The sequence below is a fragment of the Triturus cristatus genome, chromosome 2_2 (assembly GCF_964204655.1).
Source record: "Triturus cristatus chromosome 2_2, aTriCri1.1, whole genome shotgun sequence".
Classification (NCBI taxonomy): Eukaryota; Metazoa; Chordata; class Amphibia; order Caudata; family Salamandridae; genus Triturus; species Triturus cristatus.
The window spans coordinates 1,209,983,225-1,209,998,345 of NC_140582.1; the positions used below are offsets into that span (position 1 = coordinate 1,209,983,225).

At 39.9% G+C, this 15,121-nt stretch overlaps 1 protein-coding gene across 1 annotated transcript in view; it reads left to right on the forward strand.

The window, feature by feature from the left end:
* Window positions 1-6,367: 6,367 nt before the first annotated feature.
* LOC146863411 (CD209 antigen-like protein C) overlaps window positions 6,368-15,121 on the forward strand; it is a 114,882-nt gene continuing 106,128 nt past the window's right edge. The window contains exons 1-2 of the mRNA XM_085643367.1: window positions 6,368-6,494; window positions 9,923-10,030. Coding sequence (XP_085499493.1) covers window positions 6,461-6,494; window positions 9,923-10,030 — 142 coding nt within the window. The 5' untranslated portion in view covers window positions 6,368-6,460. The remainder of the gene's footprint in view (window positions 6,495-9,922; window positions 10,031-15,121) is intronic.

Here is a 15,121-nt window from a genome sequence, read left to right on the forward strand (position 1 = left end):
AGTTGTGTATTTAAGTTTAGATTTTAAAAATGGAATATTGAAACTGTTGGTGTAGAGAGAGATTTGAAAGAACTGTTATTCCTGTGAATGGTGTGCCCACAAAAAACAAAACATATCTGACAGGAACTAGTATATGTGAATAAGGTGAAGAAAGCTACTTTCTACCCTAATGAGAATAATAGCTACAATAAATATGTAGATGTTGTTGCACATAGAAGTTGCATGGAGGAAGAAATGTTGCCTTAAAGTGGACAGTTTGAGAAAGGGCACAGAAGTAGATCCGAAGTAATATATGAGCACTACAGTATCCATCCACTGCATTTTAAAAGAGTTTATAGGAGATGCTATTAAACCATATTAGAGAAAACAAGCTAAAGAAGCTTCTCTAAGTGTGTGGGAGAAATGTTTAGATGCTCAATGTTTTCCTCAACTATTTCCAGTTAAAGTAGCTGGTCTGTATGGTGACTGCCTAATGCTAATACCTGCAGTTCAGTATAGGTCAGCAAGATAATACTCAGAGGACCCTACATATTCCATATGGATTTCATCTCATATTTGAAAATGGTTTTTCTAGACTCTCATATACTATAAACCATAGTCTAAAGACAGGAGTTAATCTACAAAATATGGCTGCAAAAGACTTTCTTTCTTTCTTTTGGAGCACAATTTGATACATTTGATGGCAATCCAACATGGGAGCAATCAGTATAACTATCATCATCATGGTGAGCTAAAGTGTTGTTCAGAGTACGCATGGAATGATTTACATGAGCTTTTCAGGGAAGCAAACTCTAATATGAAATGCATTGAATTAAAGACACCAGGAGAACTTAAAGGTTTAGTTTCTGTAGTGCAACATCTGTGGGAAGCAATTATCAAATAACAATATACTAATGGGACAAGTTCCATGTAAAAGCACACATTAAAACATTATTATACATTTTAAACCAAACAATAAACTAATAAACATAACAGAACTTATTAAACTTTTTACAAATACACTTTTGTACACAAGTACTTCAGATAAATGAAGGTATGTCTTCAGACAGACAAAATCATCCTGACCCTGTACTGGATGAGGAGGAAGAGATGCCACCTGCAAAAAAGGAGTAATGTTTGGAAACATTTTAGTATTCCTTCATCTGCAGAATAGGTTAGTGGCAAATATATCCAGTGTAATCTCTACATCAAGCAGTTATCAAGACATACTGGGAAGAAATATTCCCTTAAGACAAGTTCCATGTGAAAGCAGATAAAAACTATCCAAAAATGCATGTACCATTGCATAATGTGGAAGGCAATAGCAATTTTCGTTTTCCTTTCCTGCTCACTATAAATTTAGTTAATGTTGTCATCTAAGCTCCCTTCTAGTTTTCCTTGTACTATAGTGTCTAGAAGCTACACATTTTCTATCAGCTTATGTACACAATCATTTTTTTCTAAATATACTTCTTTATACTACATCTTAATTATCATACCTGTAAAATCTGTTTCCTGTTATCCAGCTTTAGTTTCATTGTCTGTTAACATCTTTTTTCACTGGAAATCTGAAATCACAACTATGTCACTCTTCGTCCACTCTCAGTACAAAAGTGGCTAAAATGGCTACCCCTCACCATGTGCTCTTACTTATACTCTTGTAGTTAACAGATCACAGTCTTGCTTTCATAGTTTATTTTTGTTATACAACTTGTAAATGGCTAGTATTTTTTTAACTCCTTCCATATTTCCAGGGAAGAAGCTCAATTTAGTTGCTTCTTTCCGGGGAAGAAGCATGATTTGTTTGGGTTTTTTTTTGGTGTGGATTCACGAATCCACACGATGCTCAGCACCCACCCTCCCCGTGTTACTTCGCAATGGATTCTACTTTTAGTTTACATTTTACTATGTAAACACTACTGTAATAAAAGCCAAACACTGCCTAATAACTAATGTAGTTAACCATTAAAACATTTACTGGCTACCGTGGCTGTGTGAGTACCTGTGTGGGTCTGTGAGTGGGTGTGTCAGTAGATGCATGGATCTGTGAGTAGCTGTGTGAGTGGTTGTGTAGGTCTGTGAGTGGCTGTGTAAGTGCTACTGTGGGTCATTCACTGGGTGCATGAGTGTCTGAGTGGATTTGCGAGTGGGTACATAAGTATCTAAGTGCATCTATGAGTGGGTGTGAGACAGTTAATAATGGATGCTGGTCTTTACAGAACAGCCACGTGGAGTCTTACCTATATATGTGTGTCTAATCTGCCCAGATTGGTCACAACAGTAAAGTGCAATAATCAAAGAGGAGTGTAGTGCAAATGAATAATTAAACCAACCAAAGTGTTAAAATCTGATGAAGGCTCAAATTCTCACGTATAGTCAAGTTACTAAATACGGAGATATAATCTCAAACATGATGCTGCAGAACATACTCATCTTGAACAAATTATTGAAAATTGGTTAGAGGCATGTAAAGAGATCCTCACTCGAGTTCAATCCATTAGGAGTCTTGGTATCTAACTCGAGAATGTACCTTGTTTCAAGTTGTCTACCGCGGCGTAATTGTGGGACCATATCCAGCACAAAGTAGCTCAAAAACTCTAGGCAACTACCATGGGTCTAGGCTGCATCGTTGTTGCTGATGGCCCGCATGTGCTGGAGAATACGTGTGTGAACCTGAAACTTGGTACTACCAACATATTGCAGGCCACACGTACACTCCAGCACATACACCGCAAAGTCAATTTCTTAGAAATGGGAACAGGTACGTCACTGAAAGGAGATTTATATGATGTTTTGTTTCTGCCTAGTTTACAGGCTTTGCATGAAGCACATTTTATAAAGCCTTTGGTGGTTTGCAACCAGCAACTGTTGGTACAAATTTCAGGACTACTTTTGACAAGCATGTCGTTCCTGTAGCGTGCCCTGCGAAACGTTATTTCTGGGAATTTCGGTAGATGATGACCAATTATAGAATCATTCTGGACAACCGGCCAGTTCTTATTGAAAATCATGCACAGTTGTTTATGCTGTTGACTATATGTAGTTATCAATCTGGGTGGTTTTGTAGTGGCTATGGGCACTATGGGTGGGCTAGTTCGATCAGTTCCATGCTCTAGTGCCGACAGGCGAGAAATCGAGTTAGCTTTTCTGATAGCTGTATCTAGCACATTGGCTGAATAGCCTCTGGCTAGAAACCTGTCTTTACTCAAAAGTTGAGCCTGTGCACACTCCAAAACTATGCTGCAAATACGTCTGATGCGCAACATCTCCCCGTAGGGGATACTGTGTATCAGATGATCACGATGGTGGCTAGTGGCATGCAGAACCTTGTTACCCGCTGTAGATTTGCGGTGTAACGGGGTCTCCAGATTGTTTTCACTGATGTACACTTCTACGTCTATATATATTTTTTCTTTTGCCACAAGGTTCGCTGATCTGTTGTGGATTTACGCAAGCAGCTGTACTGAACCGCACAAGAGCTCCGTGTGTTACCTGACCCCCTTCACCTAGTTTCCATGCTACTTTTCAGCCCCAGGGACAGTTTCTCGATAAATAAAATGGCGGACAAAATTTTTCTGTTAAGTTGTGGTCAGTCAATCCTGACCTTGCTGTGGCATGTGGAGCCACGAATTCCCTGTGGGTGGATCCGCGGAGGGTCCACGTCCCTAGATCTACAAATTTTGATTTCAGTTAATAACTCACAAACTACTGAACGGATTTACACCAAATCCCAAAAAGCACTCTTTCTGGACCAAGAGCTTGCTGTTTGCCAAATTTGGTCTAATTCCGTCCAGCAGTTCGGGTTACAGTCATGTTCAAAATCCTTTTGAGAATTAACATGGGGAAAATGTACTTTGGAACCCTTTTTTTTCTCAACCCCCACTTGATGGATCACCCGGAAACTAATTAGCATACGAGTTTTGAACGTTTTGTGAATATTTATCAAACTGTGCCAAAGATTTTGGCAAAACAAAAAACGCCCTTGCTATGGAAAGCGATCCTAACTGTAACTACCTACTGCCGAACACCAGTAGGTAATACATATATATATATATAAAACCTACTGGCGGTTACCAGTAGGTAGTTACAGTTAGGACCTTGTTTCTAGTCAACAAGTGTTTTTTCTTGTGCCAATATCTTTGGTGCCATTTGACGAATCTTCGCGAAAGTTTCTAAAGTAATGTCCCACTCACTTCAGCTGCTGTGTTAAATGTTTCGGGGGGATTAATCAAGTGGGGGCTGAAAAAAAGGGGGGTCCCAAAACATGTTTTGCCCATGTTAATTTCCATAGGAAACTTTAGACAAGGCTACAGTCCGAACTGCTGAACAGAATTACACCAAATTTGGCAAAAAGGTAGCTCTTGGTCCAGAGTGCACTCTTTTTGTTAAATGTAAATCCATTGAGTAGTTCCGGAGAAATGTAAAGATTTCTCAGATATCCATATATCCATGCGAAGGATGCATGAACCCTCACGATCTCGAGTCTGCGATCTGATTGGCTGCCAACACTTTAAACCAGGAAGTGTTGGCAGCCATCTTGTGACTCGGTTGAACTCAGTCACAAGAAAAAAGGTGAAAAAAGGAAGTGAAGCAGAATTGCTTTTGTGCAGAGGGAGCTGCATGTTAGCAGCTCCCTTTGCACAAAAGCAATGCAGGCTCCCCAGGATGCAAATATGTTTTGAATTGCATTCTCATTAACATTTGCCGCTAATACAATTAGGACCTCATTTACAAGATCTGACGCATCGCAGCCATAATTCAGCAATGTGTCAGAAATACTTGCACTGCGTTAAGTCCTATGTAATGCATGAATGCACCGTATTTACAATATGGCGGACCATGGCATAGGGAACAAACATGCGTCAAAAAAATTGACGCATTGGTGGGTCAGGATGGCGCAACGGAAAGTGATGCAGTGGCAGCAAAAGTGACAAAAGGCTTAATTTGGGCTTATGACAAGCTCAACTACAGCTATGCATCACAAACAGAGGCCATGCGTCATTTCAAACTAACGTGCATAGCCCAATGCGTCGGAACTAGTAGGAAGAGTCTAATGGTGGTACATTCCCTTGGGTCACCATACCATTGGGCGTGGATGTGCACCATGCAAGTATGAAGTATGGCTATGTGGTATATTACAGTGGGCCTTGTCAACTTATGTCTAAAATACCTTAAGTGTGAGTGACATGTTGAGTGACACCTTAATGTGAGTGGAGGCATATAATGAATTTGATGTAAAATGACAGATCCTTTGTTACCTACCTTATGTGTATATTGACCTCAATTCCAGGTTGCTCAAGGGGTCCTACAACATGATTGATACATGTGTAAGCACACTACTAGTTGAGGGGATGTAATTTAATGACATTGTTTTAAGCGATTTCAGCTTGTCAGAAACATATACCACAGCCAATGTGTTATTTTTACACCAGGGTTTCTGGGAATGTGGAATTTTGACGAATTGCAGGCTTTGCGCTTTCCTTGCTGACGATGCGTAATTTTAACAAAAACTGGAAGAAGTTAGAAGGGAAAGCCTACCTTGCATATGAGTAACACAGCCCTTTCTGACTCAGGTATAAATTGACGTAGCGTGTTGAGAACTGACACATCGGCTAAGATGCGTCACTTTCTAAATATAGAGGGGCAGATTTACAAGCCCCGTGCGCCACTTTTGCACCGCCGTTGCATCACTTTTGTGACGCAGCGGCGGCGCAAAGCTAGCGCCATGCTGCGACAGATTTACAACGTGACACATCTAGGGAGATGCGTCACGTTGTAAAGCCCTGCGCCTCATTAAACCCGCATCAGGTTTAATGTATGCAGGGTGGGCGTTAAGTCGGAAAAAGCCTCGGAAAAGTGACGCAGTGTAATCTACAAGATTTCACGCAGTCACTTTTCCGACGCTGGTGCGTCAAATGACTCACCATGTTAGGGTAGGGCAGGTTGGAACAGTGCTGGAGTTGCGTCACGCTTGCGACACAGCTTCAGCACTGCGCCAACCTTACGCCGGCGCATCTGCGGTGGCGCAAAAGCAAACTTGCATGACGCATCTTCCCTGGAGCATCCCTGCTGATTTGCAGGGATGCGCCAGGGAACGTAAATCTGCCCCGGAGTACTTACAGCTTCGCTGATGCGTCAAAGTTTTTGACGCATCGGCGGTGCAAGCTCCTTGGAAATGAGGCCCTTAACCAACAACAATTTGATGGACAGTCTCATTTGATCTGGCTTACCTTTCCGAAGTGGCACTAATTGTAGCGCAATCACCTCTGTATTCACCCTCTAATCTAGTTTCTCTGCATGTTAAATTACCAAGCTACAGTGCAGTGAGAGCATTGAACATTGTATTAGAATAATACATATTTACTTGAAAAATATTCTCTTTCCAGGAAACGGTTATGTGACTTTTCAGCTGTTACATCCAAACCATGGTTTAAAGGTCACAAAAAGACTTGTCATTGTTTCATTCATCCTGAGCTTCCTGATGTCCGTCTCACTCGTTGTGATGATACTGATGTGTAAGTAAACACATATTGTCAATTTTTAAGCTTTCTTTTTTTTTTTAAGTCAACCAAACATATACCAAAAGCAAAGCGCAGCTCATTCCTCGGGAAATAATTGACCATGTGTTTACACAACCAACTTGAGAAGCTTCTTTGGACATAGAGGGGAATATTTACAAAGAGCCTGCCCCGCCGCTGCATCACTTATTTTGTTGCAGTGGTGGCGCAGCGTGCAGACCCATATTTATGAGGCCATGCAAAGCCACTTTACCTGGCTTTTTATGGCCTTGTAGATATGGAGTATGGCGAAGTAGCACAAGTCGCTTCGTTGCCTTACTCCGCGTCAAAGAGGCGTTCTATGGGCTGTGCGGTGGGTGTTCCCATGCAACACCCATGGATTTTGACGCATTCCTAGATTTACAAGGGCTTGTAAACTTGGGAATGAGTCAAAATCTTACACCCCCCCCTGTGTAACGAGAAGTATCTTATTTCTTTTAGTTTTACCTCTATCGACGTGTGCTGCATTCTGTAGCACACATAGATGGGGGAAACACTTCCATTGATTTTTTTTGTGCAGAAAGGTATCCCTTCCTTCACAAAAACAATCATTCCTACAATGCAGACACTCTAGTACCATGGTGCAACAGTGTCTGACTTGACGCTGAGCAGCCAATTGTATGCCAGCGCAAAGGAAACGACAGGGATGCACGTGTTGTTGTAAAGACAATGAATCCTTGCACTTTCCTTATGATGCAGCACTAAGCGGGATGCCATTCCCAGTTGCATCAGTTTGTTGAAAATGTGCCCCAGAATGTTCTGGGATCCTGCCAGACGGCTTGAATCATGCTTTGTCTATCCTTTGTGAATGTAAGTCATGCTCACCAGTTCTCTCTCAACTCTGAGCATCCCTGGACACGGTCAATCATTTTCTTTTTTAGCACATTTTCTCCGCTCAATGCACTTGGTTCTAATCCTTCCTACATTGGAAGCTCTTGCTCTTCTAAAATGCACTCCTTCAGGTCAGTTGTTACTCCACTGCTGTGTGAGGTTTTTAATGGTGTTGCAAGGTTTTTAGGAACAAAGGGGCATATTTACAAGGGCTTGGCATAATGTTTGCACCATGAAGCATGGCACATGCATGATGCTGAGCTTCAAGTCATATTAATGGAGCCACGCAAAGCCACTTTGCATGGCTTTGAATGGGTTCATAAATATGGAGTAATATAATGCAGCACACATCGATGCGTTGCCTTACTCTGAGCAAGGAAGCGGGCTGTGGACATTGCGGTGGGTGTTTCCACACAACTCCCATGGTTTCTGACCTATTCTCAGATTTACAAGGACTTGAAAAACTGGGAATGCATCAAAATCTTAGCCTCCCCAGGTGAGGCTTAACAAGGAGAAATATCTTCATTCCTCCTTGTTATTTTCTCTTTCTATGCTGTATTCCACAGCACACATAGAAAGAGGAAAACGCCTCTATGGATTGTTTCTGTGCAGGAAGGTACTCCTTGATGCACAAAAACAATCCTGCCGACAACACAGTCACCATGGTGCAAGGGTGCCTGCATTGGCACTAGGCTACCGAAACAGCGCCAGGGCAGGGGGAATTGACAGGAATGCACCGAATTGGATAAATATGATGCATTCCTGCCCTTTCCCTGTGGTGCAGCACAGTGCAGCATGGTCACTTGCTGCCCTGTCCTGCGCCACACTCCTGTAAATATGTAGGATTTGTGGTAAGAGGGCATCTCGGAGTAGTAACTGGAGAAGGTACACCTTCCTGCAAAAAAAAGAAACCTGAAAGGCAAATTCCTTGTTCTATGTGTGCTGCTGGATGCAGCACAAACAGAAAGAGCAAGTAATGAGGTGTTATGCCTCACTTATGAAGGCGTATCTTTTTGGTGCATTCCCAGGTTTACAAGTTCTTGTAAATCTGGGGATGCGTCAAAATCCATGGGAGTTGCGTGGGAACACCCACGCAATGCCTAAGGAACACCTAGCCAGGGCAGAGTAGCGCAACGCAGCAATTGTGCTGTGTTGCGTTACTCCAGATTTTTGGAACCACTCAAGATGGATTTGCGTGACTTCAAAAATCTGTCTTAATGTTTGCGTCACTCTTACACCACGTTGTGTGGTGCAAGAGCGATACAAGGCCTCATAAATAGCCCCCTACGTCTCTAAACTTGCAACCAACCTTCATTTTATTTTTTAAGTATCAATGTCATATAACACTGACTCTGAAATGCCCTCTGACTCACTTTACAAAGAGAGATTGAATTTCAAAGCCCTCTGCTTCGTCAACAATGTCTTTACCAGACTGTTTCACAGCTGTTACTCCTCAACTCTCCAACCCAAACACTGTGTTGTCTATTCACAAAAGTAAATATGCACTTGTATATTTATTTATATGCTCAACTATTATTACAGTTAAATGTAACTACAAGTTTTGCTATTTGCCATTTCTGAGTGTGGATTTACACCTAGGTATAGACTTACGTGTCTCCACCTCCACAAATTAGGGGATTGGTCATTCTATAGCAGGCTTTGCAAGTATAAAGTTAATACTAGTACCGCTGCACATATAGTTGGAGATCTCCATCACCATGGCAGAGATGTCCTTTGGGAAAGTAGAGGGAAAGTTAATAAAATATATTTTTATTTAAAATATTATAATAAAAAATATTTGAATGTCAAATTTAAATTAAAATGATTATTTTTATTTTAACCGATAACTAATAAAAGATAATGTTACAGCACGATAACTCAAGCTATAGATGTAATAAATCATTAATTAATTTAAATATAATAATTAAATTTATAAATAAGCAAATCTTTCATTTACTTTTTACTATGTAGTAAATGTATTTATTGATGATGAGGTTGATTTGAACTCATTTTTGTTTTTTTAATAAAGGTTAGTTTATTTTGTAATTAAGTTTTTTAACTTTAAAATAATTAAATAATTATTTAATAATTATACATGTTAACATTAATATATATATACAGACATCTCTATCTATCTATCTATCTATCTATCTATCTATCTATCTATCTATCTATCTATCTATCTATCTATCTATCTATCTATCTATCTATCTATCTATCTATCTATCTATCTATCTATCTATCTATCCATCTATCTATCTATCTATCTATCTATCTATCTATCTATCTATCTATCTATCTATCTATCTATCTATCTATCTAATTATAGGCATTATACATTACAGTGTTGGTCATCTCTGTGTTGGTGTAGTTATAGTTAGAACCTTTATTTGCTTTATTTGTATTTTAAAGGAGTGCCATTTCTATGTCAAAATCATCCTTTGTTTTGGAAAATGTGATTAAGTAAAAATGGGTGGTGAATAATCAAGCGTGGTATAAATTAACAGAAGTTGCTGCATTCCAAAAAGTCTTATCTGTCACCCATGCGCCCTTAGATTTTCAGAAGGTGATTTATCTAAAAGACATTGAGCATGAAGCCAAGAATCTGGCTGTCTCTTTTAAGACTCACAACCCAGTGAATGCATCAGTAATGGATCTCTCCGGTGAGTAGAAGTTTCTACCTTTACTTGCGATGTGTCAACAAGAGAATGTTTGACTTACGCTGTAAAGATGGCAGGTGTGAGGTAAAAAAGCATTGGCAAAGCCAATACATCTGTCTTCTATTTGCTAATGCTTGCATACACAGGCATGCACAAATGTTGTTTACATCTCGTAGCACATCACAAACTCATAACTATTGTCTTTGACACTGCAGACGTGATTTATGTGGCTTTGACATGCTAGAAATGCTAGCTTGATGTAGGGCATTCATCTCACCTTCATCCTCACTATAGATAATTAGTGCTGGCAGTCACTGCAGCAGTACTCAGCCTTCGCTCCATGGGTGCTTGTCGACGTCACAGTGACGCCCCTATGAGGCAGCTACTCCAGACAGGGTGGCAAATATGTATACATCCAAACAGCATGGAATGCCTGCATCAAGGTCATTAACAAATGTCAAAACTATCAAGAATAATAATTTGACTGGTTGTTTGTGTGAGTCTGGAAACAGTAACTCCTGATGGTATTAATCAAATAGAAGAATTCATATATGAAGTGTGACAGTCAGTTATTATAGCCTTATAGCACACTGCCGAGGGCTAGACCAGTTGTCAAAGGCCCTGAACCCACGGTGAGGGCCTTTTACAACTGGTATAGCCCAAGGCAGAAGGGCAGTAAAGCTATTAGAACATTCCACCCAATAAGGGTAGAATGTTCTAAATTAAAAAGGGAAAAATATGGAGACAAAAATTGGAATGTTGGAGCTCCTAGCTTATACCAGCCAATATAATCCGGAGCTTCTCCATTGTCTTCAGTGGAGCTCTTGACATTTCAATGTTTTAATACAAATGCATAAAATATGCTTACTGAAAAGCAACATAAAGAGAACTAGGCAAGAGAAGGAAGGAAACGCGCTATGCAAAATGTAAACTGTATACAAAACAACCCCATTGGGCAATTGTGAGGTAAAACGAAAAAAATAAATGCAGTTACATCCGGAAAGTGAGTCAGCAACAACAGCACTATGAAAAAGAGTTCACTGGGGCAAGAAGTGACAAAATGTTATCATTATTATGTTAAAGAGAGAAGCCTCTCATGGTCGTTTGATTCTGTGGCAGGAGGTGACCTCCTGGAAAGTGATAAAACAAATTCATGTCTGTGACAGGGCCAGCCACAGCCATGCCCAATGAAAGGTGAAGGATGGAAGGGAAAGACAGATTTATGCACAAGTGGCAGAGCGATGAGGACTCAGGAGTCCACAGTACTGTAACACTCAGCTTAGAGTGTATAATATAGATAGCAGCACCTCTGAATGCACGGTTATGCATATATCTAATGTAGGGCACCTTACTCTAGAATGCATTGTTGTGGAATGTAGGTCTCAGTACTCTAGAAGGCACAGTCATACTCCCATAGAATGTAGGTCTCAGTACTCTAGAATGCACAATCATATGCTCATAGAATGTAGGTCTCAGTACTATGAAGGCACAGTCATACTCTCATAGAATGTAAGTCTCGTTAGTCTAGAATGTACAGTCATACGCTCATAGACTGTAGGTCTTAGTACTATGAAAGCACAGTCATACTCTCATAGAATGCAGGTCTCAGTACTCTAGAATGCACAGTCATACGCTCATAGAATTTAAGTTTTAGTACTCTGAAATGCACAGTCATACTCTCATAGAATATAGGTCTCAGTGCCCTAGAATGCACAGCCATACTCTAATAGTATGTAGGTCTCAGTACTCTAAAATGCAAGCTCAAGCATACAATTGAGCTTGCTGTACCCTATAAGGCACACGGATACTGTCACAAAATGTAGATCACAGGACTCTAATATGCACACTAATAAAACCATATACTGTAGGTCACATTACTCTAGAATGCTGTGAAATAACGTAAGTCACGCTACTCTAGAATGCACATTCATAGAAACATATAATTGAGGCCATAGTACCCTAAAATGCCAGTTGTACTGTCACAAATAGTATATTGCAGTACTCTGAAATGTCCAATCATAAAACCATATACTACAGGTCACATTACTATAGAATGTACATTAATACAAACATATAATAAAGGTCATAGTACCCTATAATGTACACTTTTATTGTCATTAAGGAAGTTAGAGGTCCAATCAGATTTAGTAATATCTCTGAGCATACTCTGAATGGGAAATCCTATATCTGATGCAACATTGTTGTGTTCCAAAAACACTGCTATTTTGTCGAAACAAGGTTGCTGGCTTTAAAGTCGAGCAAGGTTTCAAAGAAATCACATCTGCCAACACGTGTTTCACCCCTTTCCAGAGTGCAGACCTGGGGCTTTCTCAAGGCTGTTGAAATTAGTGAGGATAGAAAGTGATGAGGTGTGCCTAGGGGAGAAACCGGATCACCGTATGGGTGGTGGGAAAAGGGAATCCAATGATTTGGATACATATCATATTTGCAATAAGCACCTGTGTGTGGCACGTAGCAGAGAATATGCACCATCAGTGGTTAATCAACATGCAGTCCAGAAGGACTGTGTTAACAGTAACATAAAGTGTGTTGGGAATGGCGGATATTAGGGGGAACAACAGCAATTTCAAAATGCTAAAAGGTTAAAATTAGAGACCATAGAGAGTATATGTCCCAAAGTCCAATAGAAAATGACGGGACAATGGTACATATCATCAGAATACCACATTTGCATAGGCATTCAAAATTACATATCAACAACAGTCAAGTATGGTCCACTTGTTCAGGACACCGAAACAATTATAACATGCGAGTATAGACAACATTGTAATAAGTGGCATTGGATCGATAATGAATTACAATAAGTATGAAGAGAAAGAACAAAACAATACGGATAACATACGGAGTTGAAAGCGATGTATAAAAGAAAACTAAATAAGTACAAAAAGGAGGCACATGTATTGTTAGAACAAATGTACATTATACCCTGACTAAAGCTTCTAGTGGCTCATCTGGTGACACTTGCTAAGAAAATAAGTATAAGCGTGGTTAGGGTGAGCTGGCTCTCGAGTCAATTTGTAAGAAAAGAGATCACAGTAGTACCTGGGAGACAGGTTATAAAGCATGCAGTTCATTGGACATCCTTAATTTAACCAAAAGCATCGGTGTTGGAACAGTCAAGGACCGAATCTTACTGAGTAATGAAATCAGAAGAGTCAGTGATATCAAGTAGGCACCTTTGGTTGCAATGTCGTAACCTAAGTGGCAAGATACTTTTTGTCAAAATGAAGGTCCTAGGCAGGATTGTCATTGCCAGGGGTCACAGCTGCACTCCCTGCTTGCCCCAAGCGACCCCCGGCACTGCCTTTGTGACCCCTTGCCTCAGAGGTGGCAAAATCAGTGTCAGGTACACAGTGGCAGCTTGTCCTTACGGACATCGGTTGGCGCTGTTCTCTCTTTGTTTTCTCTCGGTTGTTTTAGAACAGTAATAGTGAATTATGTCTCATTCACTATTAGTGTATTCACAAAAGGAGTATAATTAGCTGGAATATGACCTCTCTCTAGGAGCTGGGAATAGTAAAAACAATGCTTCTAAATGTACTTTGTGTGCATGCTTGTGGGTGTGTGTTTACATGAGAGAGAGAGTGTGTGTGTACTCATCTGGCCCAGGATACAGGCTGCAGGCACCAAATGGTTGGGACAAGAAAATGCCAACTTTGTAAAAGTGGCATTTTCAGAATTGAGATTTACAATCCATCTTTACCATTAAATATGTTTTCAAATACAATTTTTTACACACCAAACTTGACATTCTGAAATTGCTTCCAATTGAAAGTTATCACTTATTACTACCAGGACAAATAAAACTTGAAAGTACATGTCCCACTTTTTAAATACACTGAACTTTGCCCTATAGGCTGTTTCAGACCAACCCTAGGGATCACTTACATGCATTAAAAAGGAGGGCTTAGGCCTAGCAATAGGTTTGCCAGATCGAAATGGCAGTTTAAAACTGCACACACTGGCTTAAGACATGCGTAAAAAGATACTTTAGTAGGTGGTACAGTAAGTGCTGCAGGCCCACTATCGCTTTTAATTTACAGACCCTGGGTACACGAGGTACTACTGTAGTAAAGACTTCCAAGTAAACTAATGGGCCAGTTGGGAGTAAGACAATGTTACCATGTTTGAAGGAGAGAGAACATGCCAGTTGTATGACAAAATATCGCCTATAAACATATTAGTGAAAAAATTATCACCAAACAATATTGAAGACACAAATATTGACAAACAAAAGCATAGATGACAACAATATTGTCAAAATAGCTAAGTATATCAAATTTACTTATTATACACTATATTAACGTTGAAACATCTATTACCTTCAAACATAATATTACATTAAAAAATGTATACTCAAAAAATTCTTTATTTTGGCCTCTTGGCCATAAAAGCACAGAGAAAAAAATGCAGCACAGTTTATACATATGAATCTTACAGAGATAAAGTGTGTGTGCATTACAGTATTAAAAAAAATTCTGAATGTGAATATTAAAAAAAGTACTACTTGAAAAATACAAATTTTATAACGTTTAAAAGGGAGATAAAATTATTAATACGTTTTGTTTACAGTAATAAGCTAAAATTATCCAATTGACCCATATTTTAATATAGATAGACGTACACACCACAAAGAGAATAGATATCGGGAGACTGAATACACAATGGGCAGACTGGTGTCATATTTTAGGAGCCTGTAGGCCTCCACACAATGCATTGTCCCAAAATTCTGGCATACCTGTTGTAGCCATCAGTATCTAAACTTCTTGTATGCCAGGCAGACAAATAGTACATGTTGGTCCATCTCCGGATTATCTGCACAGGCCGGACAGCCCTGAGTCAAAGTGTCTCCCATTTGTAAAGGCACGGAGTGGTAATACACCGTGCCTAAATTGTAAATAGCGTTTTCTTTGCAAAGGGAGGCTGTATGACATCAAGAACAGGTTCTAGCTTGTATTGATCTTTGGCCTCTAAAAAAGATTGAGTCAGTATGCCAGTGGCGGGATTGGTCTTTATCTGGTTAAGTTTAAATTCTCTAAAAATCTTTGACAGTGCCTTCTTGGGAGTTATCGT